Source organism: Myxocyprinus asiaticus, chromosome 49 (assembly GCF_019703515.2).
Source record: "Myxocyprinus asiaticus isolate MX2 ecotype Aquarium Trade chromosome 49, UBuf_Myxa_2, whole genome shotgun sequence".
Classification (NCBI taxonomy): domain Eukaryota; kingdom Metazoa; phylum Chordata; class Actinopteri; order Cypriniformes; family Catostomidae; genus Myxocyprinus; species Myxocyprinus asiaticus.
In genome coordinates this window covers 24,993,168-25,020,270 of record NC_059392.1, presented here as the reverse complement: position 1 = coordinate 25,020,270, position 27,103 = coordinate 24,993,168, and the positions used below count along the sequence as shown (strand labels likewise).

At 37.2% G+C, this 27,103-nt stretch overlaps 1 protein-coding gene across 1 annotated transcript; it reads right to left on the bottom strand.

The window, feature by feature from the left end:
- Nucleotides 1-316: 316 nt before the first annotated feature.
- Nucleotides 317-24,739, bottom strand: LOC127438188 (interphotoreceptor matrix proteoglycan 2-like). Its single transcript, XM_051693563.1, has 15 exons — nucleotides 24,648-24,739; nucleotides 24,202-24,363; nucleotides 23,993-24,051; nucleotides 23,822-23,842; nucleotides 21,914-22,167; nucleotides 20,235-20,293; nucleotides 17,655-17,796; nucleotides 15,034-17,579; nucleotides 14,227-14,446; nucleotides 12,598-12,808; nucleotides 12,241-12,429; nucleotides 7,876-8,077; nucleotides 5,333-5,412; nucleotides 3,235-3,306; nucleotides 317-1,513 (listed from the first exon to the last, which is right to left on the bottom strand). Exons 1-14 carry the CDS (start codon nucleotides 24,648-24,650, stop codon nucleotides 3,270-3,272), a joined length of 4,185 nt encoding a protein of 1,394 aa, XP_051549523.1. The 5' UTR covers nucleotides 24,651-24,739; the 3' UTR covers nucleotides 317-1,513; nucleotides 3,235-3,269.
- Between the last annotated feature and the right edge of the window lie 2,364 nt (nucleotides 24,740-27,103).

Genomic DNA, 27,103 nt, shown 5'->3' with positions numbered 1-27,103 from the left:
ATGTAATAAACAAGACACTCAAAAGTTGCTCCAAGCCAACTGACAAATTAGAAATAATTAAATCCTAATAGATCATTAACAACTTGGCTTCACGACTTGATTTAACACAACTTTACAAACTTTGACAAATTAGGATTTATCACATTTAGCATCAGCTAAATTTAGTTATTCATTAGTTAATAGCCACATTCTTCAGTGCTACCATTTTAAGGCAACTTGTCCTTGAGTAAGCTTTTGGCAGACATCTAGCACTAGCCAGTGTCTAGCCAAAGATGCAAATGTTATCTGAAGTAATTACACATACAGCATAGGTTTATTTGACAAAACATAGATTTACAGCATGTGAAAGAGCTTTTCATCGCAAATGAAAATAAACGAACAACAGAGTACTTGGCAAAAGCGAATTTAAAGTGCAGTGAAACCTGTTTTAATCCAAACTCTAAAACCTTTTTGCACACAGATGAAGTGACTTCAGTTTTTCTACACTGAATTTGTGGCATGTAAAAAAGTACAGTTTATTTACAGATTTGAAAAGCGTACATTGAATTATTGACTATTAGAACAATTTCCACACTGTTAAGCAATGTTGAATCAACATTAAACCTTGTGCGCTATACTTTATTTTGAAAATAAAACTCTGACCACCATGAAAATCATTGTGGAAATCAGTTATAATAAAAATATACGTATAAATAGAACAATCTGCTGTGATGGATGTTAACATTAACATTTAAATACATGTAATACACTTGTGTGTGTTGCAAGTGTTTTACAAAAGTAGAAAAAATAACCTCTGCAAAAGTTCCCTAAACACAAAACACGTTTCTAAAAGAAATATTTGCTAAATTTTATTTACTGGAAATTCATGGTCAATAAGCTGTTAGAGAAAAATTTGCAGTGAGGGCTAAAAATGTTAAACATGGTAAAACTGTATTATGGAACTAATCTACTCTGTATTTTTAAAAGTGCTATAACTATCGGCAAATGTTCTCTCTACAGTCAGTCAATGTTACAAGATACAACACATTATGTCCCACATAGAAATTATAAATGAAGAGTAACAATCAAGTAAAGGCACTGACAAATAAAAAGACCGTAAGAATGAAAAACAGGATTTCCATTAAAAAAGATAGAAACTTAAAGATCTATAGCGTCGCCGGTACGTATAGTGTCACTAGCATGTGTTTATGAATATGGCCATGATAATGCAATAAATCAGCCCATCAGTAAAAACAGTGAAGATAAAAAACAAAAACAAAAAAACATGCAAAACATAAATTCATAATCCACATTAAAACAAAAAACACAAATACACGTGTTTACTACATTAGATTACAATTTGCATAATTCTTCAAGTGTCAGTCATTGAAATGTCTGCACAATTGTCCATAACAGAATAATGTTATGAAAATTAAATCTTTAGTCCATTCACCTCATCACAAAACATCTCCCTGAAAAGTCCACCATGGCAAAGGAGGACCTCTTCTTGCATTCAAGAAAAAAAGGCAAATGTCTGCAAAAGACAACCAGAAATACATTCAGCATGTCCTAGTTATGTATTAATGCGATGCCAAGCAAAAGTGTTATTTCTTGACCTAAAAACTAAATACATAACGATAAAACTTTGTTATTATCGAGTTCAGTTTTATATACATCATGTGCCTCGACTTGTAACACATTTTGCTTCAAAATTTGTCATTTAAATAGTAACGTTCAAACTTAAAGGTACACTACAGAATTCCGGGCTCTCTATCGACATCTGTGGTTGCAACATAAAATTTCAAGTTGTGCAGGTGAAAAGAGCAAATAGCGTCACGGAGGACGATTTTGCTATTACAAAACAGATAGTTCTGATTCTAAATTATGATTGAATAAGTAGTGTTCGAAGCCATGGTAAAATTCCTATAAGCGCACACCTATGATATGGGATCAAAATCCTGTCAAAAGTATTGTGGTCACGGATCCAAAAATAATAAGCGTAACATTGGTACAGCTAGTAAAAACATGCATCAAACATCCACACCAACCCAGCCTTGTTTTTGTTTTGTTTTTTGTTTTTTTCAGAAATGCAGCCAATAACCTACAAACAAGGAAGTCTTAAATAATGCCTAAACTAAAGACTCTGCTAACAAAAATAAGACACGATTCATGTGTTAACGGACTATGATAATGGCCTACTCGGACAACACATTGTTTTCTAGAGCTGGCAGAAAATAATCAAAACAGACACAAGCAGCGTATCTATCAGCTACAAATAATATAATATTGAGCAGCAGCCGTCGGAGTCGCATTGGAGTGACATCACTTCCCCTCTTCAAATGACTGGCTAGAGGAGGAGCTGTCAATCAAGAACTAGTGGACCAATAGGGACGCAAAACGCCCCCTGATTTACATGAAACTCTAATCACACATTTTGGAAAACCAAGCGCAGGACTTGGAAACAAAAGCAAAGAAAAATACAGCGTAAGCATACAAAAAATTGTCAGAGAGCACAAAAAACTGAAATATAACCAAGGAAAACATGATTTTGTTTACATTTTTCTGTAGTTGTTTTTTTTTCTTTTTTTTTTTTTTTTTTTTGCAGCATATTTTAAATGTTTCTATATTCTTGATTCATGCTTGTTATTTTTTGATCTGCGCTTTTTATTTATTTATGCACTTATTTATTTTTTTATCTGCGCTTATTATTTTTGGATCCGTGACCGCAATACTTTTGATGGGATTTTGATCCCATACTATGACCACACATTCTATATTAATGAAGCAATTTACCACATGACTTGGCAACCAAAAACAGACTATAGCTAGGTGTTTTATAAAAGCAATAAGCTATTTAAGTACGTACAGTACATTATAGTGATTTCACCATGGGTAAGGGTTGTTCTTAGGCACGAAGCAAAGTGGCGTTTATGGCTTTATTTTTATAATTAATTAATATGTGTAAGATATCTAATGTGTATAATATGAATTTTATATGGATGTCATTACATGCCTTCAATGTTGTGCCATACAACTCAATGTATCTAGATACACACAGCATCTCTTGTTTTGATTTTTGTGCCAACACTGCCCATAAAAAACGTGCTTCTGGTTATCACTGGCTGCACTTCAAAAGGTCAGCTGCAAATTGGGTCAAATATACTGTATGAATAAATATATGAAATTGTTATATTGCAAAGCAACATGACGCAAGTCATGTAAAAGGGTCTATATAAGCATAAGAACTTTTAATACCTTGGGTTTAGCGGTGAGCAACCTGGTTTGCAGCTCTAATTGGAAGAGCTCTCCCTTCTAGCATCAAGCGCCCTATGATAAAGACACACAAAACAATTTTTAAAAAGGTGAATAATACAAAGCATCTCAAGTTGTTCATTTTAGTAACAGAAACAACCCTGTTTCAGAAAAGCTGCCTGTTTTAATGTGACACTGAATCAATGCCAGCAATGACTGTCTTGACTGATGGCTTGAAATTAACTCTAAATTTAAGCTTTTATGCCAGGGTTTACTCTAAAGCTAAAGAATGTTTGTGGTTTGCAGTCAGACATAGATTATGTGATCTGTTACACATGTGTATATACTGATTACCACGCTCTGTTCCAGAACCTAGTGAGCTGCCTGGCTGTCTACTGCCTACATAGACAGCTGCTTTAAGGCATATGGAACCTCATAAGTTACCAATTTAGAGCTCTCTACATAGGCAGCAACTCAAGCAACTCAACAGCACTCTTTACGTGAAGCACATGAGCGACTAAATTCAGAATTGATTTCAATAGTTTGATGTTAGCATGCTGCTAAGCTAACAACTCAAGCACAGGCAAATATTGAGTAAATAGTCCCTTTTTAAATCAGACTGAACTTTTGGTGCAGCCTTCGCGTTAGGACTTAGGGGTGTGACTATGTTGCCTTGAAATGCTGTGTATGTAGACAGCTCACTAGTTTTTAGGACCTGAGTGTGTGTATGTGGCCGAGCCCCAGACTACAGCGAGTGATCTGTCCTGTTCTTACAGCTGGTATGACAGTTAACCATTACTCAACACCAGCCTTCATTTTTCAGTCTGGTTCTCTCCACCTGTCTGGAGCTCTATATGCCACCTGGCACAGGTAAAATACGCCTGCTGTCTGGATTTTTCTTGCCATGCTATTGTATCTCAGAACACTGAGCTCTTTTGTAGACGTATTAACTACCAGTGCACAAAGAGTTCAATTCATATACAGAAATGGACTTGAAAAGACATCCTTCTTCATGAAACTTATCTCTGCTCTTCACAGTAATGAAAATGTTACTTCAGTTTACATCTTAGTATGAAATATTTAGGATTTGCCTGGCTGAAAAAAAGCAGCTCAGCCTCCCAGCCTAGTCTGGCTGGTCTGATGGATGGTTTTCGAGGGGTTTTGGTCACTTTTAACTGGACAGGGAGGCAGACCTTTAAACCCATGTGCTGTTGAGGTCATACTTTACTGGACAACAAGAGAAGTTTGTCTTTCAGGAAGTGATTTAGTGGTCTGTTATTTGGCTCAGGCTCATTACTGGCAACCAAAGTGCACGTTAAAAGAAAAGTTCCAGGTTCAATTCAAGTTAAGCTCTGTCGACAGCATCTGTGACATGCTGTTGGTTACCACAGACTAACAGAATAATTCCCAACCCGTCCCTCAGTTTGCAAAAACAAACAGAAATTGTGATTACAGTAACGCACGTACAATGAAAGTCTATGGGGCAAGGCATTCCAGAGGGTTTAAAAGCAGAAATGTGAAGCTCATATTTTTGTTGAAGGCTTAAATTAATTAAGCCATATAAAATGTGTCTTATTTGAGCTGTAAAGTGTGTATTTTAACTTTAATCCCAGGGCAATGCCTTGTCCCATAAACTTCCATTGTAAAGGCATTACATCTAAACACAGTTTTTGATTGTTTTTAGAAATGAGGCACAAGTCGAAATAATTTTTGAGGTAATCAACAGCATGTTGTCAATAAAGCTTAACTTGTGTACAACCCCCCATTTACGATCATTTCGGGTGCAATGCTTTGCCCAGTATACTTCCATTGTAAGTGCAATACTGTAAACACAATTTTTGCTTATTTTCGTTTGAGTCCGAATCATTGCCTGCATAGGGCAACAGTGTTTACACTTTTTGGGCAAATCTACCTACAAAAGGCTTATTTATAGCTGTCTCTGTATGCTAAGTTTGGATAGAAGAAAGTACTTTAACAATGAAATGACAAATTACAGCTTTTTGTATTTGTGTTGAATCCGAAACATTCTGATTCTCTATGTCAGGTATACAATTGTCAACCTTGTCCTCTGTAGTGAACACACACTTTAGTACACACTTACACTTGGTGCTGCCGGACAAAATCTGCAAACTGGCAGTCCTTGGCATAAAGCTCGATAATTCGGACACGGTCCTGGATTTCCTGTCATGAGAGAAAGAGACAGTTATATAGTAAGAGGAGCTGACCTCTCACCGTGCACTTTTAGACATCTAAACCAACCCTGTCCCTTTAAAACAACAGCAAAAGTAAGGTACATAATCTAAAACACAGGAAAGTATAATTGATTATCCACGATTTTACGTGTTATATACCATCTTTCCTTCTTGTATAAAATGAGACTAAACTGACAAAAAACAAAACAATTATATAATAAATATCATCCCCTACATAAGAATTATCATTACCTTAGAAGTATTGTTTTGAAAAGCCGACTGGGGAATATATTGGACAATTCTCCAACTTTCACATTGCCAGGATATATGAATCACTCTCCAGTGTGGGTATATATCATTCACCCCGATTATGACAGTTTCACTGCTACAGGGACTGGTGCCTTAGTTGAGCACAGAGTGTTTTTAGGAAACATTTTTAGGAAAATTCTATGCAAACATGTAGCCAGCTGACAGTATTAAACCTATTAAGTAATGTTGCAGATCTTTTGGATAAACATTCAAACACACAGAGTCAATCTGTGGTCAGTGGTGCTTGCAGCTGTATGGCAGCATACCAACAGTGTTTGTTTATTAGTATTATTATTATTATTAATATAAATTATTACATATTTGTCATTGTATTTATTTTATATTATTATTATGCATGATTAAGTATTGTATTTGTAATTCAAACATTCATTTAGTTTTATTATTATGATAATAATAATTATTTGGACCCAATTTATTTATTTTAGCTGTTCTTAACTACTATGTACTTAATCATTTGGTACAATGTACTTGCATTGTTGCACTGTATTTACATTTAAAATAACTGCATTTCATTTCATCTGTAGTTATACTGTTAGCCTTACCCCTAACCCTAAACCCTAACCCTTACCCCACTGCTTAACCTACCTGTACCTCAATCTCAGTAGCAGCAAAGTTGACTCTTGTTAGAATTGTGCAGAACAACATGTAGTTACACAATTAGTACATTGTATTGTATGTATTTTAACATTAGCACAGTAGTTAAAGACATCTAATATAAAGTGGGACCAACAATTCTTTGAAACTTATTTGACTCTTTCCACACTCTCTAAACAGATTTTACACATTACTAACCATAAAACACTCAGCCGGAGCTTTCTTTAGTGTGTAAACACCCAATCTTTTCAAGTGTGGTGTTTTTACCCCAAAGAATAAAAAATGACCACCCTACACATTGACAGCAGCTAAACTAAATCTATCTAAAGTAGTAAAAAAATAAATAAAAAATAAAGCCTTAAAGTAATGTGACAGAAGAATGTGACATTTGTCAGGTTCAAAGTCAATATGAAATGTATTTACAAAAGAAACAGAATATTTAATGAAAAGGAAAGTCATTTCAGTGTTGGAGCAAGTTTTCATGTGGATAAAAGATTACAAAGTCAAGCACTGTTTTCTTTGGAATAACATGCGATGTTGAATCGTGCACAATAAGACCAGAAATGTGCATTAGGAAAGTACGTAGCGTCAATTTTGATTTCATGTTGATTTCTACGGTGGCAAGGCCTCTATAAATGATTTATTTATGCAACACAGCGACAGACTTTATGAAGCTTCTGATCATTCATTGTAAAACTGAAATTGACGTTAAGAAGGTACTTAAACTATTCAATGCAACCAGGAGAAGGATGGAGAGTAAACTTCATATAGGCAATAAAGATTTATTTCAGTTTAGTTAGATTCATTAGATTTAGTTAGATTAAATTTAGTGTGCTTTACTGCCATGCCAAGAAAATAAATTTGTATTGCCAAAGCATTTGAAAAGTTTTGCAAAGTAATCAGTCAGTGGCATTCTTTTTTGGGCCTCATTCATTAAACACGAGCAGAACGAATTTCTGTGTAAATGGTTCATAAAACAATTCTTACATAAATTGTCGCATTGTATTTCATGGTGGTCAGGTTTCTGTTCAAACCCCTATGAAATCCTGCTGGCTTAAGTACAACTTAGCAACAGCCTCTATAGACCTTAATCTGAGTAAACGCCATGATGAATTTAATTGGATGCAAAGTCGCAACGGTTGTCTTAAGGCCCTAGATCATGTCTAATTTTCACAACCCCTGTTTTCCAGATTTGAGTTAACTTCAAATTTGTGAAAAGGCGTATTTTTCATGTTTCGTCAGCTGAATGATCGACAACCAGTTACAAAACAATACCACATATCAGATGGACTGTATGTATACTATAAAAGATTTCAACCAACTAAAACTGAAAACTTTTGTTTAATTACTGCTTTGATGTCAAATCAAAGTGTGCAAATGTCACAATCTCGAGTGATAAATTAACTGACTTTGACTTTAATTACTGATACAGAAAATAAAGTTGAAACTGAAAACTCATGTCAAACAGCGTCAAATTAACTATGACGTATACTCTGACTAAGGTCAATTAACTCATACACACCATTACCTCTTTGGTCAGTTTGCTGTTCTCATAAATGTGTTGGACCTCTTCGCTGCTGAAGTCTGTGGAGGTCTTTACGCCGCCGATGCTGTAAGAAGGGGCTTCTGGGTAACGGCGATAATACTGATTATAGCCCATAGTCGCTTCACTTTCAAACATGGGGTTGTACTTATTGTCTCGCTCTAGAGATGGCACACTGTCTGCATGTCTGTAGAAAATGACCGAAAAAAACCAACAAGTTAATTTACAGACAATAACATTAAATCACGTGCTCTAGACATATTAAGACTTAATTTACTATATCGCTAAATTAAATTTTATTCAACCTGGTCTCATAGAATCCCATTACTATACCTACATTTATGCTAAATAAATGTTACGTGGCTCATTGTACGTATCACAGCAGGTATAAAGGATGGTTTACGCTGCCCCAACAAATGCCAAAAAATACCAACTTCTAATGGTTGTTTGGCTTTGTTGGATCAGTGTGTTAACCCTGTTTAACCTGCATTAAAATTAAATTGAGCTGGCATAATATAATATAATATAATACAATATAACATAATATAATATAAATAGGGATGTCCCCATAAAATTGTTTTGAGAACGAGAATGAGTGCCGATTCTTTCTTTCTGATACTCGTAGATACCGAGTCCGATACCTGTTTTACTCCATATCAACAGATTATTTCAATTTTAACATCGTGTTTAACTAAATGAATTAAAACTTTAATCAAAGGGAACTATGACAATTAATTTTCAATATAATGTTGTATTATTTTTATCAAATGAAGTGCTTATTTACAGAACCTCACAGCACAATCCGAAGTTATATTTAGTCAAATAAAGTGCTGCATAACAGGGCATCACCGATGTGAGACATTGGTTAAATACAATACAATAACCATCACTGTGTAACGAATTATTATTATTATTATTATTGGTTCCTGGATAGTAAGTGTTATTTCGTAATTGCTTATGCCTCAAAAATAAAGAAAATGGCTATTATTCTCCACAAACTTTGCTTTTGTGACCAGGACAGTGATAATTTGAAATGTACCTATTTTCCAGAACATTCCAGATAGATTCAGTGCTGAGTAAACTTGGAGTAACTTCTAGAACTTTCTAGAACTTTCCAGTAATATAAATAGTAGTATAAATACAGGGGCCCTAAGCCCACCAGTTCAGTTTATTTCCAGCTGCCTAAGTGGATACATATCTGCATTTTTCTGAGATGGCATCAAGAGGCTGCAAGCATCCGGCAGATGCATTTTGCTATGTCTGTGGCCAATTTATTAAGACAGGAGCGAAAAAGTACTCCGTGGAAGCATCTGCTAAGATGTGTGAGGCCTACAAGGCATATTTCGGCATGCCTTGTCAGGACAAACCCTGGGCACTTCATTTCACCTGCGAGCACTGCAATAAACTCTGGAAGGTAAGATGGACAATTGTTGCTCGGAAGTTTATGTTATAAAATGTGTTAATTTTTAAAATTGTAAAAGTTTTTCATTTTAAAATGTTTTACAATTTTCAATGTTATTGAAAAAATATATCATATATGAAAATGTTGCGAGAATCTCTTACACATTAGTCATGGGTGAAATAAATGTATTTTTGTAGGATGGTACAAAGGGGAAAAGAGAGCCATGAAGTTCGCTATCCCAAGAATTTTGCGGGAACGCACTGACCACTCAAGCAACTGCTACTTCTGCATGGTGGACCCTTCCAAACGTCGGACTGGCAAGAATGCACCTGCTATCACGTATCCGGACCTTCCTTCATCCATCGCCCACGATGCCACACTGCCATGAGCTCCCCATACCCACTCCTCCGGAGAGAGAGCAGTCGTCTTTAGAAGAGAGCAGCAAGTCAGAGAGCGAGGAAGACGGTGTAGATCCAGATGACAATTTCAGAGGTGGAGCTGAGGAGAGAAACCCATACTACCCCAACCAAAAAGACCTCAACGACTTGATTAGAGATCTTGGTCTCACCAAGTCCAATGCCGAGCTTTTGACGTCTAGGCTCAAGGAGTGGAACAGGTTGGATGAAAGTGTGCAAGTTGCAGATCAGAGGAAGTGTCACCAACCTTTTTCCAGCTTCTTCACCCGTCAAGATGGGCTCTGCTTCTGCCACAATGTGACGAGTCCGTTCGAGGCAATCGGAATCGCCTGTAACCAGAATGGGTGGCGCCTCTTCATTGAAGGAGCCTCAAAGCCGTGCTGGTCCATAATGGTAACAAGTACCCTTCTCTTCCCCTGGCGCACTCGGTGCACCTCAAAGAGGATTACAACAGCATCAAGACCCTGCTGGACGCCTTGAAGTATGACGAGTACACTTGGGGGCTGATTTGTGAAAGTGATTTACAGTATAACCGTAAATCTCGAAAAACTACTCACTTCTAAATCTTTTGTAGTCATTTTTGTATTACTTTAGTAAAAATACATGTTCGTTTGGATTCATATGTTGTTTTTTCTGACTTTATGTGAACGAAAAGACACAAATTCGCCCGTTTTCTCATTGGAAATAGGTCGGTTTCAAAATATCACTGTCCTGGTCACAAAAGCAAAGTTTGTGGGGAATAATAACCATTTTCTATACTTCTGAGGCATAAGCAATTAGAAAATAACACTTACTACCCAGGAACAAAAATTGTGTTACATTATTATTAGTAGTAGTAGTAGTAGCATTACAGTGAATATTACATAACTTTACAAAAATTATATATTTCTGTCATACTTTTTTTTTTTCCATTTAAATTGAGCTTTTATTTTGAAGTGTTTCTGTGTGACGACAGTAGCTTTCAGTCTGAAAAAGCCAGCACTACGTGACTCAAAGTGATTTTTAAACTGCAAAAGCCTGCTATTTAATTAAATAAGTATGTACTCTGTATGTGCCTCGCTAAACTATATATTTATCTCATTAAATTGCAGCTTTTGTGGTTTAATAATCTCACTAGGTCATAATGTGATTAGAATTTGTGCACCGATTGTTAACGTAATGACATTCGTTTGTCAGATGGTATCGTTTTTTGGTATCTGAGCATTTTTACGAGCATGAGTACATGAGTGTGGTATTGGACCCGATTCCCATCCCTAAATTTAAAGATAATATGCTAATAATATGATTGTTAAGCTGTTAAGTATTGACACCTGTTATGCCACTCTTGGAAAGATTCGAACCAATCTTTAGAAATCACACAGAAAAGAATGAAAAAGCTGTAGGCTAATGTCAAAGTGAACAAAAGCATTAGTGTGCTAAACATTGCATTTATGCATCAAACGTCCAAACATTTAATTAATTACATTAAAACTGCAGCAGTTGTAGGATGCCTCCAACAGGAAAGCCCACAAAGTGCTGGTTTTCTTTGGAACCAAACACTGCTGTGGGATCGTAAATGGAGATCGTCCCATCTATTTATATATCTGTCCCAGGGTCAGATAGACAGCCACAGAAAAAGTGAGTGGATTATCCCAGGCTCTCTGAGAGTGAGAGCAGCTCAGTGTTCAACTCAATGTACGGTCATTCCTTCCTCTATAACCTGTTGGACAGGATCACTGATAGATCCCCTGCTGAGACATTACGTCATCTGCTGTCTGCCAGAATTACGTTGTGATGTTTAAGTTTACACAAAGATGTAAAACTGAGATACATTTATAAGTTTTAATAAACAAAGAATAATTAGTGTTTTTTAAGAGTTTTATTTTTTATCACAAAATCACTATATTAGCATAATTTCATCTTGTTTGAAAAAATCATTAATACAACATGCACATCACATGCATAAGAGCATTCTGTCTCTCATAGCAACCAAAAAGAACATGTTGTCTATTCTGGCTCTTTTATAAACTTATACAAACTAAATATGATATACTTGCCATAAAATATTGCCCGCCCATACAGTGTTCCAGTACTTTCACACATAATCAGAACTGAGATTGTGAAATTTTCAATAAACATGTCCCAATGTTTTAAATAATTGTAGAACATCAGCCGAGAAAAACAAATGTTTTTAAATCTTGTGAAGATGTTGGATTGATGGATGGAATATATAAGATTTTATACAATTCGGTCTTAATATAACATTTAGCAGCTCTGTAGGCAACTGTTTGTACTAAGTTTAACATATGTACATCTCTAAATTTCATCCAAAGAATATGATCTTTTGATGAACTGGGAGCAACTGGAGAGCATTAGCGTATTTAGGCATGGGCGACGTGCAGTTGCCGATGGCGGCATCTTGCGGGGGGGGCGGCGGCATCTTGCAGGGAGCCACATAGACCAACCACCCCCCGGTCAACAACCTAGGGTGCCATACAAGCTAGAACTGCCACTGCTGGCGAGTATTTGTCATATTTTATATTTCATTTGTACCGTAAAGGGTCTTCTGAATCATCCGTGTCATATTGGTCTCGTAGAGTTCTGGCGAGAAAGATGATCACGCAAGATGCCACAAGGAGGAACCCAGCCACTGAAGCAATGGCAATGCCAACCACCAGAGGTTCTGACACATACTCCTCACAGTGTTCACCACGATACCACCAGTTCTCACCAACACGGCACCTAAAACAACACACACCTCAATTACCAATCATAATCAATATCATAGACAGATAGACAACATGAACACAGCATAACCTACAGTCCTTACTGTAAACATTCTTTACAGATTCCGTGCCCTGTGAAGCAATTCCTGTGATTTGTTTTTAAAGATATTTCATGCACACACACCTGCAAATGGCTCCTTTGCCAGGTATGATGTCACATTTCCCATCGTTTTGGCAGAAATCTTCTTGTATGTCACAGATGCTCTGGCATGGCAAACCATCAACGCTAAAATAGCCAGCGTTACAAACACACTCTGCCTCGCCTGACCAGCGATTCACCAAACACTTTGAGAACTCATTACATGCTTGGAACTTGCAAGGATCAGCCTTTTCACCTACAGAAACATCAGGGAGTAAGACAATTCGATCATTAATGCACATTTACACTTCATATATCTCAATAAGAATGGTGATAAATTATAAATCATGCAAGTAGGATTAGCACAAAGGACAATGCGACAGTTTCAGCACTACTTATCTAATCTAGGATTAAGATGGAATAAAATGAGGATAAAAGTTCAAACAGTTGTTTGAGCAATTTGATACTATGTTTACATTTGATGCAAATTTCTGTATGAGCAATTGTGATAAGTTACATTACATTACAAAAGTGACATAAAAACAAAGCTAATTTTCTGATTTGAAGGCTGACGTGAATCAGCATTTGGACGTTAGAGATGTAGTGACAAAGTAGCTCAGACAGAATTTACAGCTTAGCAAGAACACACACACGCACACACACATGCATGGACACAAACAAACAATATGACTCACTAGAACTACTCTCTTATAATCTGTCTGCAGTGTGGAATCGTTCACCTATCAATCATTCAATTTACTGTGTGCTTCATGTTTTCCAAAACTAGACTAGAACAAACCTAAAATTATGTTAATTTCAAACAAGATACTTTAGCACAAAATGTGGGTTCCTTTGGCAACAATGGACAATTTTCTGCAAGGTTGCCACAAAGCTCATTTGCATGTGAAAATTATCTGTGGTGAATTTGAGGCAAATTTCCCATGCATTCTCGATTATCGTAGGGGTTGTAGAAAACTTGCTAGGCTGTATAGCACAATGTTAAGATGTTGTGGGTGCTTGCCAGGGCGTTGCTATATGGTTGCTAAAGTGTTCAGAATGCTTTTTAGTGCATTCATGTGTGGTTGCTAGAGTTTTTGGATGGTTGCTAGGGTGTTGAATACCAGTCAAAGTTAAAAGACCCCACCCCCAGTCACTATGATAATTTAGTCCCTAGATAAGGCTCGGGTCCCTCCCCAATATGGGATTTATTTTTTGCCCATTTTATCATATGCTAGCTTATAACGACATGGCTCAAGAACTTTGGACAAGTTCAATTAAGATTTGTCCAATAGCCTTTTAGTACTGCTATCAGTTGTAGAAATGTGTCTTATCGGTCCAGTCTGGCTCTTGTAACATGTTTTAGTCATGGACTCCCTGCGTAGCACACTAAGCATTTAGACAAAAGAGCAAAACAAGCTAAACTAACTGTGATCATTTTTAGAAGTATTAAATTCCACTTAAGGCTGGAGTTTATTATTTTAGAACTTAAATATTTACTGGATCGGCAGAAATATGCATAGTATGGCAGGCAATCTTGTCCTTTCGAGAATCAAATAATGTTTTGTGAATAATGTTGGAAACAGTTAATCCCAAAACTTTGCTTATCATGCTCATGCCAGTAACCTGTATATGCTTTGCTATATTTTGTGCATATGTGCATCTGCTATGTATTACCTGATTCAACATCCAATGAATACTTGTCTATTGCAAGATTCATAGTCTGGTATGCGGTATTACAGAAGTCCTCAAGGATAAGGTACACTGCAGTTGTCACACCATGGGGAACTGGTTTCCCAAACTTCATCCTGCTGTTTACGACAATGCTTCCATTCCTGAAGTTCAAGATCTCTAAATTTTGGAAATTGCTGAGGTTGGACTGTAGATATGGCACAAGCTAGATTTTGTTTTGTTAAAGACATAGATTGAAAAGAAACATTAAACCACTTTCCAGTGATCAAAGAAACAGAGTTCATTCCTCTCACATATCTAGTTATGTTAATGCAAGTCAAGAAGGTGACAGAAGATTCTAAGTCCATCAATTATCTCATTAGTGAGTGTTCATAGAAACAGCTATGCTAATGGAATTAATGGATAATATGCAAGTCTTTAACAAATTCTCCCAACGTTGTACAACAACAAACATCAACAAATCTCAGCATGTGTTATACTGTTTGTAAGTATAAAATATGCATAACTCAGTCACACTCGTAATTCTAACTGAACAGCAATTGTTTGTGCATTATTTTTTTTTTCTGTAGTGTTTGATCTGGTTTTCTAGGCTCATTAAGGTCATTACTGCCTAAGAACATGTGTTAAGACAGTGGCCATTTATGACTCATGACCTTCTCCCAGATGCTTTACTTTCCATAAAGTAGTGCAAGGCAATTGCCTAATAACTTTTAATTCCTGGCTAATTGGCTGTGGGTACTTCTAAGAACCCAAATATAGGATCACCAGATGAGTGTGACAAATATATCTTACCAGCTCCAGAAATCGCTGCTCAAGAGCCTTGTATTCTGTAGAGTTCTTGTTGAACAGATCCTCTGAAAACATCACGTTGGTAACCCTGAGACTGAAAAACACTATTAATGCCCTGCCAGGACTGGCTGGCAAGGCAATGCTGGCCATGTCAGTCCCATGAGCGAACCCACTACCAAAGTCTTCATCATGGCTTGGCCCATCAAATGGGAAGATGTCAAATGACACATCAATTTCTGTTACACTAGGGTTTACTGGAATAGGAACTTTCACAGTAGTACTTTCAGAGTTCACTGGTTCAGTAGGTAGAATGAGACCTGTGATGTCAGAGCTTGACTCTATTGTGCCTTCCTTTATGGAATCCTTTGAAGTATCTACTTCATCATGAATCTGATCATTGGGTCTAAAAGTTGGTTGATAAAATGGTGGTAAGGTGGTGGAACTAAGGTTTGTTTTTAAAGTTTCTGAAATATTTGGAATGACAGATGTTTTTGGAGCATGAAATATTGTAGTTGAGTCCCCATCATCAACCTTCTCTGACAAAATAGGCTTCTCCACAAAGGTGAGGTGAGTTACAACATCAGTGTGCACAGCATCAGTTGGAGTCTCTGAAGTTGTCTTTTTAGGAGTCGAATGAGTAGATGAGAGGGTAGGCAGAGGTTCTGAATGAAATGTTATAGTCAAGTCCCCATCTTCAAACATCTCTGACAAAATAGGCTCCCCCACAAAGCTGAAGTGCGTTGCAACAACAGTATGCACAGCATCAGTTGGAGTCTCTGGAGTGGTCTCCTCTAGAGTCGAATGAGTAGAAGATTTGCCGGTTAGAGTTTCTGTATAAAATATTGTAGTTGGGTCCCCATCATCAACCTTCTCTGACAAAATAGGATCCTCCACAAAGTAAAGGTGAGTTACAACATCAGTGTGCACAGCATTAGTTAGAGTCTCTGGAGTCATCTTTTCAGGAGTCGAATGAGTAGATGAGTGGGTTGGCAGATGTTTTGAGAGAAATAAATTAGTTGAGTCTCCATCTTCAACCTTCTCTGACAAAAAAGGCTCCCCCACAAAGCTGAAGCGAGTTGCAACGTCATTGTGCATAGCATTAGTTGGAGTCTCTGGAGTAGTTCCCTCAAGAGCCGATTGAGTAGAAGACTGGGTAGGTAGAGATTCTGAATGAAATATTGTAGTTAAGTCCCCATCTTCAAACATCTCTGACAAAATAGGCTCCTCCACAAAGGTGAGGTGAGTGAAAACATCAGTATGCACAGCTTCAGTTGGAGTCACTGGAAGGGTCCTCTCTTCAATAATGGATTGAGTAGATGATTGGGTTGGCAGAGGTTCTGTAGTTGGATCTTCTACAGGTTCATGTTCATCTAGAGATGAATGTGATATACGAGTGAATGGGGACTCTTTCTCAGGAGAGAAGGAAGTTGAATGATCTAAACTTGGTCTCTCAGTAACTATTGTTGGCTTGGCTGTTGTTGCAACCATGATCTCATCCTCAACTAAATCTTCTTCTGAGAGTTCAGTCACTGGGTTTTCTGTAGGCACAAGCTTGATACCCCCTAATTCCTCATCTAGAATGTGTACTTCTTTATCTGAACCTTCCACTTCTGGCCATAAGACTGCTGTTAACTCTGTGATATCTTCAATTATAGGTTGCTCATAAGCTTCTAAAGTAGTAGGACTTTCCATAGATATGGTATCAGTTTCTTGGATTAAAGACAGTTGAGTAGTTAAAGGGGTATCATTCGACTTTATTGTTGTTGAGGACACTGTCACAACTGATGTACCTAAATCATCTTGATGCTGTTTGTTGTCTGTTGAAGCAGTATACTCCTCTGTTACCTCCATGGCTACTGCTGTGCTTGTTGGGATCACAGTGGGAGTAACAAGTCGTTCTGTGAAATCCTCATCAGCAGGTGAACTCTTAGTGGTATCAGGACCTGGTGATCCATTCACATTTAGAGTTTCTGCCGCAGTGTAGACATGTAGCAAGGGTCGGTCAGTCATATGTGTACCCAAAGTAGAAGATTCATCTGGAAAATATTCATCATATTGTTCAGGGGCTACTTGTGTCTGCATAGAGAGCTCGACAGTTAATGTCTCCATTGTCCAGAACACTGGGACCTGGTCAGTCGTTGTGTAGTGAGGACTGGTACGAATGTCTTGTGTCAAAAGAAATCCGCTCAAAAATAGCTCCTCAGGGGTCAGATATTGGTGAGGAGGTTCGAGCTGTTTCTCTTTATGTTCCTGATCCTCCTTAGGTTGGTGCAGATCTTTAGCATCTTCATCCAAGGCTTCATGTGGCGCCCCAGACACCCAAGGCCAAATGTCTGGGCTTTGGCCATCCCCAGAGAAACCTGAGCCTGAACCAAGGTCCATCAAATCATGCTCAGGAGTTACCTCCACACCAGGAGTTTCCACAGGAGAAACTGGTGTATCATCTGTCTTGAGTATTGATTTTGTAGGTAAGGCATTTTTGGTTACTGTGACAGGACTGGTGGAAGTTGCATTCTGTAGGAATTGCTCTTCTTCAAAAAAAACATAATCTGAAATGGAAACAAGAGATTTAAAACCATGTTACTGTCTTTACAGGAAAATATTTCACAGAAGATAAGACTTACTCTCTGAACCAGGAGTATGAGCACTTGTTGATGTCTCAGATTTAGAGGTAAAATCAATTTCCAGGTTCTTCATAGATGTTTCTGCTGGAGACATAGTGGAACTTTCATCATTTGTACTTGTGCCCTCACTCTGTCCATCGATCTAGGGGCCAAAAGAGTGAACAGGGTCAAAGAAGTCATCCTTTGTGATGAAGATGTAATTACTGGGAAATTCCTGCCCAGGAACGTCTGGTGATTTCTCTGAGGTAAGAACATTATCCTACGATTTAATGATTAAAGGTCAAGGTTAGTTACATTTACTGTTTAATTATTTTTAAGGAGGAAAGCATATATTTACAATATTTTATTCTATTGGTCATTAGCATCACATCTCTCAGATGTTGCAGTCTAGGGCCTACATTAACATAGCTGACATTAAGAGCTTGAAGCCATTTTTCACAAGGTTTCAATACTGAGGAAAGATGTAAAGATTGTACTGCACTGCTGTATTGTCCAACATGTTAAATATGTAGCTACCTTTATCTAGCTCACCATTTAAGAATGTCCTATATGTTATTGACTGCATATATCTTTACTAGGGCTGGGACATTTAATGCTTTAATTTCTGTGATTAATAGTTGACTGTTTAACACATAAAAAAAGAAAAGAAAAGGAAATTAATGCAGTATCCATTTTTTCACTCCCTGAAACCTCACTAATGTTTTTGCCTACTTTCTGTGGCTAAAATTGACTGTGCATGATTATTTATTACACAAGTATGTCCCAGGCATAATTAACACGAGAGCGGATTTACTGTATGGAGAATGGAGACTTCTCCCGGAAGTGATGAGCCAGGTGTGGGAAAGATACAGACAAGCTGGCGTATCTCTTCGCATCGCCCGATAACGCTGGCTCACTGTCATCTGAACCAGTGTTAAAACTTGCAAGTTCTTCGAGACAAAGTGTGAAGTATATATACTTATGATTAAATAAAAATAAAAATAAATTATGTAGCATGTAACGTCGTGATTAATCACAGAAAACTGTGTGATTAGTTTTAAAAAATTAGCAATTTACAGCCCTAATCTTTACATTACAAGTGACGTTGACAGGCAGTCAAATTATAGAAATGAGAGTCAAGTTAATACTACCTCTTTGATCTCTGCTATGGAATTCCTGTAGGGACAATGCTGGCATAGAACTCACACCATACTATATAAGCCTGAACACACTAAATGCATGTAGTTAATGTAAGTGCACGTGTCCAAAAGTAGGTCTCACACTATTTTGGACAATGTTGTTCAATATATACAGTATATATATAAATTGCATAGGCATACTGACAAAAGCACACCTCTGTACTTCACACCATCCCGGGGGCCTGGTCATACAGTAGATGGGTCACTGGATGATACATATTGAGGTGCAACTGAAACAAGATCACCGTCGGCTACACACATTGGGCTTCATTCATGAAACACAATCATAACGTATTTCTGTGTAAATCATTCATAAAACAATTCTTACGTAAATTGTTACATTTAATTAAATTTGACAATTTGCATAATGGTTTTACAAATAACTTACACAAACATTTGTTCTGCCTATGTTTAACTCCCATTGACCATTTAATACAGGACAAAAGGCTTCACTACCAAATAGCTAATTACCCCTTAAAACTAGTTTACCCTACTACACACTCATCTCCAAGCCATGATTCCTTCAGACAGGTGTTTATATTGCAACATCCACATTAACAGCTGATAAGCAAAACTCTGTTTATACCAAAAGGACAACAATACAAATTGGTCTTAAACAGGATGAAGCAGACAGAACTGACTTCAGATGAGTAACTATTAGTAACTAACATGTGTCTTTGCAGGCAGGCATTCTATTACCTGAGAGAGAGAACACATGTTCTCAGATCCAAACTTGGACAAAATGCCCCAGTCAAAACAAGACAGTAAATCTATTTAATAAGGGTTATGAAAAAAGTGGCAGTTTTGTCAAATGTAAGTGGAAAAACCAAAGGAGTAAATTATTATTGGCATGTCTGGTGTTCAAATATGTCCTTCTAATTAAACTACGACTGTGAAGAAATTAATCTATAATTTGTGCCTTTGCAATAAGTATATGTCATTCTGAGATTGAAAACAGATACTTTTCAATATTTCATAGTGACTGAGCTAAACATTTTTCATAAAATACCATGCTTACTTGTGTCAAGAGAACACTTAAGCAGGAAAATAGACTTGAATAGTTTTACAGACTCACCGTATTATCCCGTAGCTGTGCTATAATCGGTTTTAATGACATGCCCTGAAAACCCATTTTATGTGAAGGATAATCTTCCTTATCGTGTAGCAACAAAAACCTACATATGATTGCCATTACTGTGACTCATTTTTCATTAAACAGCATTTACAGCTTTCCAAGCTTTTTCTTTAGAGGGATTCACATTCACACTTGAAAGTGATTGCACTACATTGAGGTGAAAAAGAACCCTTGAAATCCTAAACTGCAGCTCTTGATTGGGATGCTGGACTGGATTGTCGTGGTTACCCATTCACTAGGTGGTCCTGCCAATGACCATTGACTCACCATCGTGTCATTGGAGTCATGCGGTCTGCTGGTTGGTTTGGAAGGCGGCAATGTCTCCACTATAAAGGCAAAACAGAGACAAATCATATCAAATTATATTTAAAAGGACTCATACCCATAGTGACGTCTCTTCAAGAGAGATTGGCTCTGAGGGCTGTAAGATTAGGCTGCCAAAACCAAAGATAATACGCAATAAGGGCCCTTCTTCACCTAAAACCCATATGCGGCCAAGTAATGTAAGATAATATCGCACCATTGTCAAATACTGCATTTCAGGTTCATTTAGCTGCAGTATGCGATTTACCACTATGACAGATTACAAACATTAAGCCACTGTTTAGACTGTTAAGACCATTCAGTCTTACAGACTTGGGGTTCTCGATTAAAGGAATAGTTCACCCCAAAGTTTTGTCATTATTTTCACATCCTCATGTTATTCAAACCAATATGACATTCTTTCTTATGCAGAACACAAAAGGAAACATTTTAATGAATATTCTGATCTTTTCAATAAAATGGCAGTTGATAGGGACTCAAAGGGGTCATGACATGAGGAATCACATTTTCCTTGATCCTTTGACATATAAGTGTCATTGAACTATAAAAACTTTCTGTAAGTTTCAGAACTCAAAACTTTCTCCTCACTGCAAAAAGAGCATTTGTTGAAACTAAGCTGCCAAAACGAATCATTCTCTACTTCCTCCTCACTGTGATGTCACACTGTGGTATACATTTGCATCTGACCACCTCCACAATAACACATCAACACCCACTTTACCTTCAATCAATTCCGTAGCCCACCCAGTAGCAGTGAGATGGAGGAGAGACAGCAGGACAATCAAGAGCAAAGAGCCAATCATAACAGTGGGCATTTACTGTCAAGCCTTAAAGGAGAAGCAGGACCAAAACCGAGTGTTTCTGACAGAGGGTCAGAATATGGGTGGACACTGATCATATTTTACAAATATATGACTTTATTAATATTATAAGGGAATCTTAAGGAACATATTAAACTAATTAAAAAAAAGGAATGTCATGACCCCTTTAAAGTTTAAAAAAAGAAAATAGAGGATTATAAAAGTAGTTCAAGCAACTTGTGCATCATACTCCAACTATTATGACAACATACGATATATAAGTTATTTCACAGTTTACCTTGATGTCTTTTGAGCATTTACTAGTGCATAAAAGCAGCTTGTTCACACAACAGCCTGAGTTTTTTTTTTTATCATATTGTTTATATATAAACAATGCAAATTCTCGGGAGAAGACTCGAGCAGCTGTTATTGAGCTCTCGTGAACATGCAATTGATGTCAAGATTTTCACATAAAAATGACTTACATTACGGGTTGTCATCAAAACCTATATGTATGACTTCAGAACACTTGGAATATAGCACAAGAGTCACATGGACTTCTTTTAAGATACTTTTGCATCCTTTTTTAAGCTTTAAATTGAGTCCCAATCAACTGCAGTTGTATTGAAAAGACAGACCAAAAAATGCATTAAAATGCTTCCTTTCATATTTCGCATAAAAAAGCAAGTCATACAGGTTTGGAGCGACAATGAGTTTGAGTAAATCATAAAATCATTTTCATTTTTGGGTGAACAATTCCTTTAAAATAAATTCCATTTGATGGATCGACAACATGCCTCTATCTAATGGAGGACATCTTACCATTTTCCAGTTGCAAAGAATCAGGGTCAACATCCAGAGTGGTGTTTCCGATGAAATTTTCCTTGTGGAGGGCTTCAGTGATGTAGTTTCTGAAGTCAGTGATGGTGTAGACCACAGTGGGTAGCTCATCAGGATCTGTGAAGGAGTTCTCAACCATATTGGAATGCAGGTTTATGTAATCCATGGTCTCATTACTTATTCCTGCACCATCAACCTCAAAAACAACAGCATAGTGCACCACCACTGCCAGTCCTCTGAAGAATGAAAAGAAAACATATCAAAACCGTGACTCCTTGCAGTCATTAAACTGTCATAGCATGTTCCATCACTGGGTTCACTGGCCGTAAATGGCATGGCTGTTATGCATTAAATTATTGCAGCATTTACAAATAAATAAACAGTTTCTTACTATGAATTGCAGAGTGGAATTTGGTGGAGTTATAGTTTGTGATACAGTATGTTTACTGATAATGATGTTTTGTCAGTTTTTCATTTTAATTTTTGTTCTACTCTGTTCACTTTAAACTCAGAGCCAGCATTGGGTTAATGTTAAGAACAGAGACAATACGTAAAGGCATTGCACAACAATGTCAGCTTTTAAAAGGCCATTCTTGTATACTAAACTGTATATGCCCAGTTGTAAACATAAAAGTCACCATAAAATCAAAATTGGACTGTTATTTGTTTTTGTTTTTTTTGCGGTTTTTAGTCCATGTCTAATAGCTATAAAGTCATATATATGCTAGTGTACTGCTAAATGAACCTTTAGCATAATTATGCATTTAAAATAGACAGTTCTTCTCTTCTAGGAAATGTGCCTTAATTATTGATGCCTCATCTAGCATTACATAGATTTTTGTTCAATCAAATGCTCTTTCAAATGAGAATATCCCTCCCTCTAGTACCACTTGCAACCAGCTAGCACGTAGCAAATCATGGCTTATGGCTGTGACAGCTAAAGCCTATTAGTCGATATCTATCTGATATGCTCCTCTCAAACTTCCAGTTTCAATAGGAAATATGTTAACACAGGAGAGAAAATTGCGCTCATCAAGTGATTGTCTAGGTTCAAGCTAGCAACCAAATGCCACAAAACATTTAGCAGCCAAGTTCTTGAAGACTGGGGCAAATAAAAATGAATTGGGAGAGAGAAGAGCTGACCTAGATTTTTTCACCCCATATTTTTCTACAAGGGTTAGAAAACCTGGTGAGTTTATGACCAGATCAATTTTCTCTCCCGTGACAGGTAAAATCTCAGATTTCAATTCCCTGGCATACCACAAACTGCTTGCATGCTAATAAGCTTTATACGGCTCTATAGTATGGTTTAGCCGAGGCATTGCTAATAGTGATAAACCACAGTGAAACTTCACCTTGATGGTACTTGAGAGCAGAGAAAATGTAGCATCTAATCCCATTGTGTTCACCAACTGGGTATGAATTTAGCGTAGCTACTTATTCCACTTAAGTTAGCAATTGGCCATTAAAGACAAATTAATCATTTGAAACACATATGCAAAATGTCACACCTAAATAAGCATGAGCATGAACATCCCATCAAACTTTTTTTTTTTGCATAACCCCACCAAAAAAAAAAAAAAGTACAGTATGAAAACGATTTCAGAGCAACGCTCTATAAAACTGTTCATATGGTGGGTGGAAAATTTAGGCACATGAATTTCTCATTAGATGTTTTGGAGGAGATATAGGTCATGCAGCTGTGTGATATGGCACGATGGGGAGATGGATTTATCAGGCCCGGGTGTAACACTTTACATTATTTAATTTTCTAATAATGTCTGTTTTCTTCATTTCGAGATGTGAATTATGAACTGATATATAAATTCAATTTATTAATAAGTAGATCCACAGAATGAATTTGAATGAAAGTTAGGACAGGCTACTCACCCTTCAATGTCCTTTTGTGGCCTGGAATAGTTTGATAAAATAAAATAAAATAAAAATAAAAAAAATCAACAAATACATATACATATACCCATATTAAAAAAAAACAAAAAAAAAATACATTTAGTATGTATTCAGAATTTCATCATGCTAATTACTGTTATAAATTCCTACCTGAATTCAAGGACAAATATTTTCTTTAAACCTTGAAGCCTTTCATAAACCTCTTCAATCTTTAAGAAAAGAAAGGGGATGCTATGAAAACACAATATATATATATTATACTGATATTATGGTATAAATGTTTATTCCCTGCACACTTTTGTGACTTGTATGCCAAAATATATGTATTTTATAAATATGTACAGTATATCTCTTCTTACCTTCTCAGTGAACTGCTCAGATAGACGCTGATAATATGAACTCTCTGGATCTCTTAAAGCATCATCATAACTCTCTCCTTTCAGCTTAATGCTCAGCTCTACAATATGGTCTCCCACAGGACGACTTGGTCTGGCAAGGATATCATCAATTTCATTGCCAATCTAAACACAAGAAAGTTTATATATAATATATATATATATATATATATATATATATATATATATATATATATATATATGTTCCATGTTCACATCTAAGTTCAGAAGGAGCTCACAATTATTGATTTAATGTAAAAATGCCTGAAATATATATATATATATATATATATATATATATATATATATATATATATATATATATATATATATATATACAGAGTGATGATAAGAAAAACTAATGTATAAGCTTCACTTTAGAAAAACAATGCCAAATTGGAAGTACTCACCATACTGTTTTCACCTAAAATGCCATTGGAAATGTCCTGTAGTGAGGTTTGTAATGTGGTTGAGAAAGTCTTTTGAAGGCTAGTTATCAAGTCATTCCGTCCAACCGTGATGTCCTCCACTTTTAAGGTTTGAGTTGGGGTGTCATCCTCTGCCAATTCAGATAGGATCACAGGTAAGTCAGAAATTACGTTAGGCGCTTCAGAAATTCTTTTTGGCGTTGCTGAAATTTTCTCAGGTAAAATCTCTGTTACGATAACAGGCATCTCAGATGTGACCTCAGGTGTCTGAGACATGACTTCACTTGTCTGAAGTATAACTTCAGGTTCTTCAGATATGACATCAGCTTTTTCTGTAACAACCTCAGGTGTCTCCGATATGACTCTAGGTGTCTCAGGTAAGGTGTCTCCTATGGTCTCAGGTACTTTATGTGTGTCCTCAGGAATCTCAGATGACTCTGTAATTTCATGTGTGTCCTCATCTATGGCGGTTGTCTGTATATCTTTTATCACCTCAGTAAGGTCTGACAATTGGTCTTCAATAACTTCAGTTGTCTCCTCAGGACCTTCATCAGTTTTAGGTGTTTCTTCTTCAAGTACATCTTCCACATCTCCTGTAACAAACTCCAAAATATCTGTTTCAGGGGTACCATCCTCAAAATTTTTGTCAAGTGTGACTTCAGGTGTGATTGCAGTGGTGGCCTCAGGTGTGATCGTAGTAGATATATCTGGTGACTTCTCTTTATCAGAAACACCTGCTGTACCTTGTTCAGGTACTTCCTCCAAGATGGAAGCTTCAGTTACACCCACTGATTTAGCAGTATCATCACTTGTGTCTCCTCTGACATCTTGAGGTTTGCTTTCATGGACAGTTACGTTGTCTGTGCCAGTGTCTTTAAGTGTGACCCTAGTGACTTCTGTGGCACCTGTCGTCATCTCAACAGGTTTGTCTTTTACAGTGTCAGTCACGTCCTTAACTACAGTTGTGCCTCTCTGTGTAAACAGATCTTCAGTAGGAGTCCCTTCATCCTGGGAAATGCCAGCAGGGCCTTCCTCCTCAGTAGCTTCAGTAGTTTCCTCTGAAATTTTAGGGTTTTCTCCAGCTGTCACCTCAGCCACTTCAGGGGATTCAGTCATGATGTCCTCTCCCTCATCTAAATGCTCCTCCTCAGTATTAGGCTCAAGTGTTTCCATCCACACTTCATATGTACTCTCTGTAACAGTACTTGGTGATTCTACACCTGTTGTTTCGTCTTCTATTGTGTGAGGTACCTCTTCCTCATCTTCTTTGTTAAGTGATGTTACAATTTCAGTATCTTCAGGTGTACTCTGCATTGATACAACAGTGTTCTCCTCAAGCAGGTTTCCCCCAGTTTTATCATCTCTTGCAACCTCAGATAATGTATCTGCACGGGTAGCTGGTGACAGCATTTCTGGAACAGCGGTCACAAAAGCAATTTTGGCAACATCCTCATCTGTCAGAGCTTTTGGCAATCCTTCTGTGGTGGCATCAGGCAAAACCTCTGCTAGTTCTGTGGGGGTTGTCGGTACAGGCACCTTTGGTAAGATATTCTGGACATCTACTGGAGATATTTCTGAAGGAGAACCTACTGGAGTCCTATAAGTGAACATCAATGTAGCCTCTGAAACAAAATTAACTTCTGCGTCTGCCATTGTAATAGGACCTTTGGTAGTGTCCTTTGCCACCTCAAGTTCAATTTCTGAAATAGTGTCTTTTGTTGATTCACTGGTTACTATTGTAGGAATACTTGTACTTATGCCTGGTGGGTCCTCAAAGGTTGTGGGACGATCAGGCTTATAGTTTTCAGAGGTGGAATCTACTGGAGTGTTACCAGTGGCCAAAAATGTAGGCTCGGAGACAACACTAACTTTTACACGTTGAATGGTAACATCTTTTGTCTTAACAGTACTCTCAGTAGTGTTCAGTCCCACCCTCAGTTCAGTTTCAGAATTAAGCTCTTCAGTGGATTCACTGGTGACCACTGTAGGAGTATTAGTACTTATACCTGGTAAGTCATCAAAGGTTGTGGGAAGATTAGGTTCATTTTTTTCCGAAGTAGAGTCATGGGGATCAGTGGTCATTAAAGTAGGCTCAGAGACAATGCCAGCCTCTACATGTTGAATGGTAACATCTGCTGTCGTAATCGGGCCTTCAGTAAAATCCTGTCCCTCCTCCAGTTCAGTTTCTGAAATAAGGTCTTCAATTGATTCACTGGTGACGACAGTAGGATAAGTAGTACTAATCTCCGATGAGTCCTCAAAGGTTGTGGGAATATCATGCTCAAATTGTCCTGAAGTAAAATCTTCTGGAGTACTATCAGCGGTCATTAATGTAGGTTTTGAGACAACATCAACCACTACATGTTGAACGGTAGCATCTTCTGTCTTAACAGGACCTTCAGGAGCATCCGGTCCCACCTGCGGTTCAGTTTCTGAAT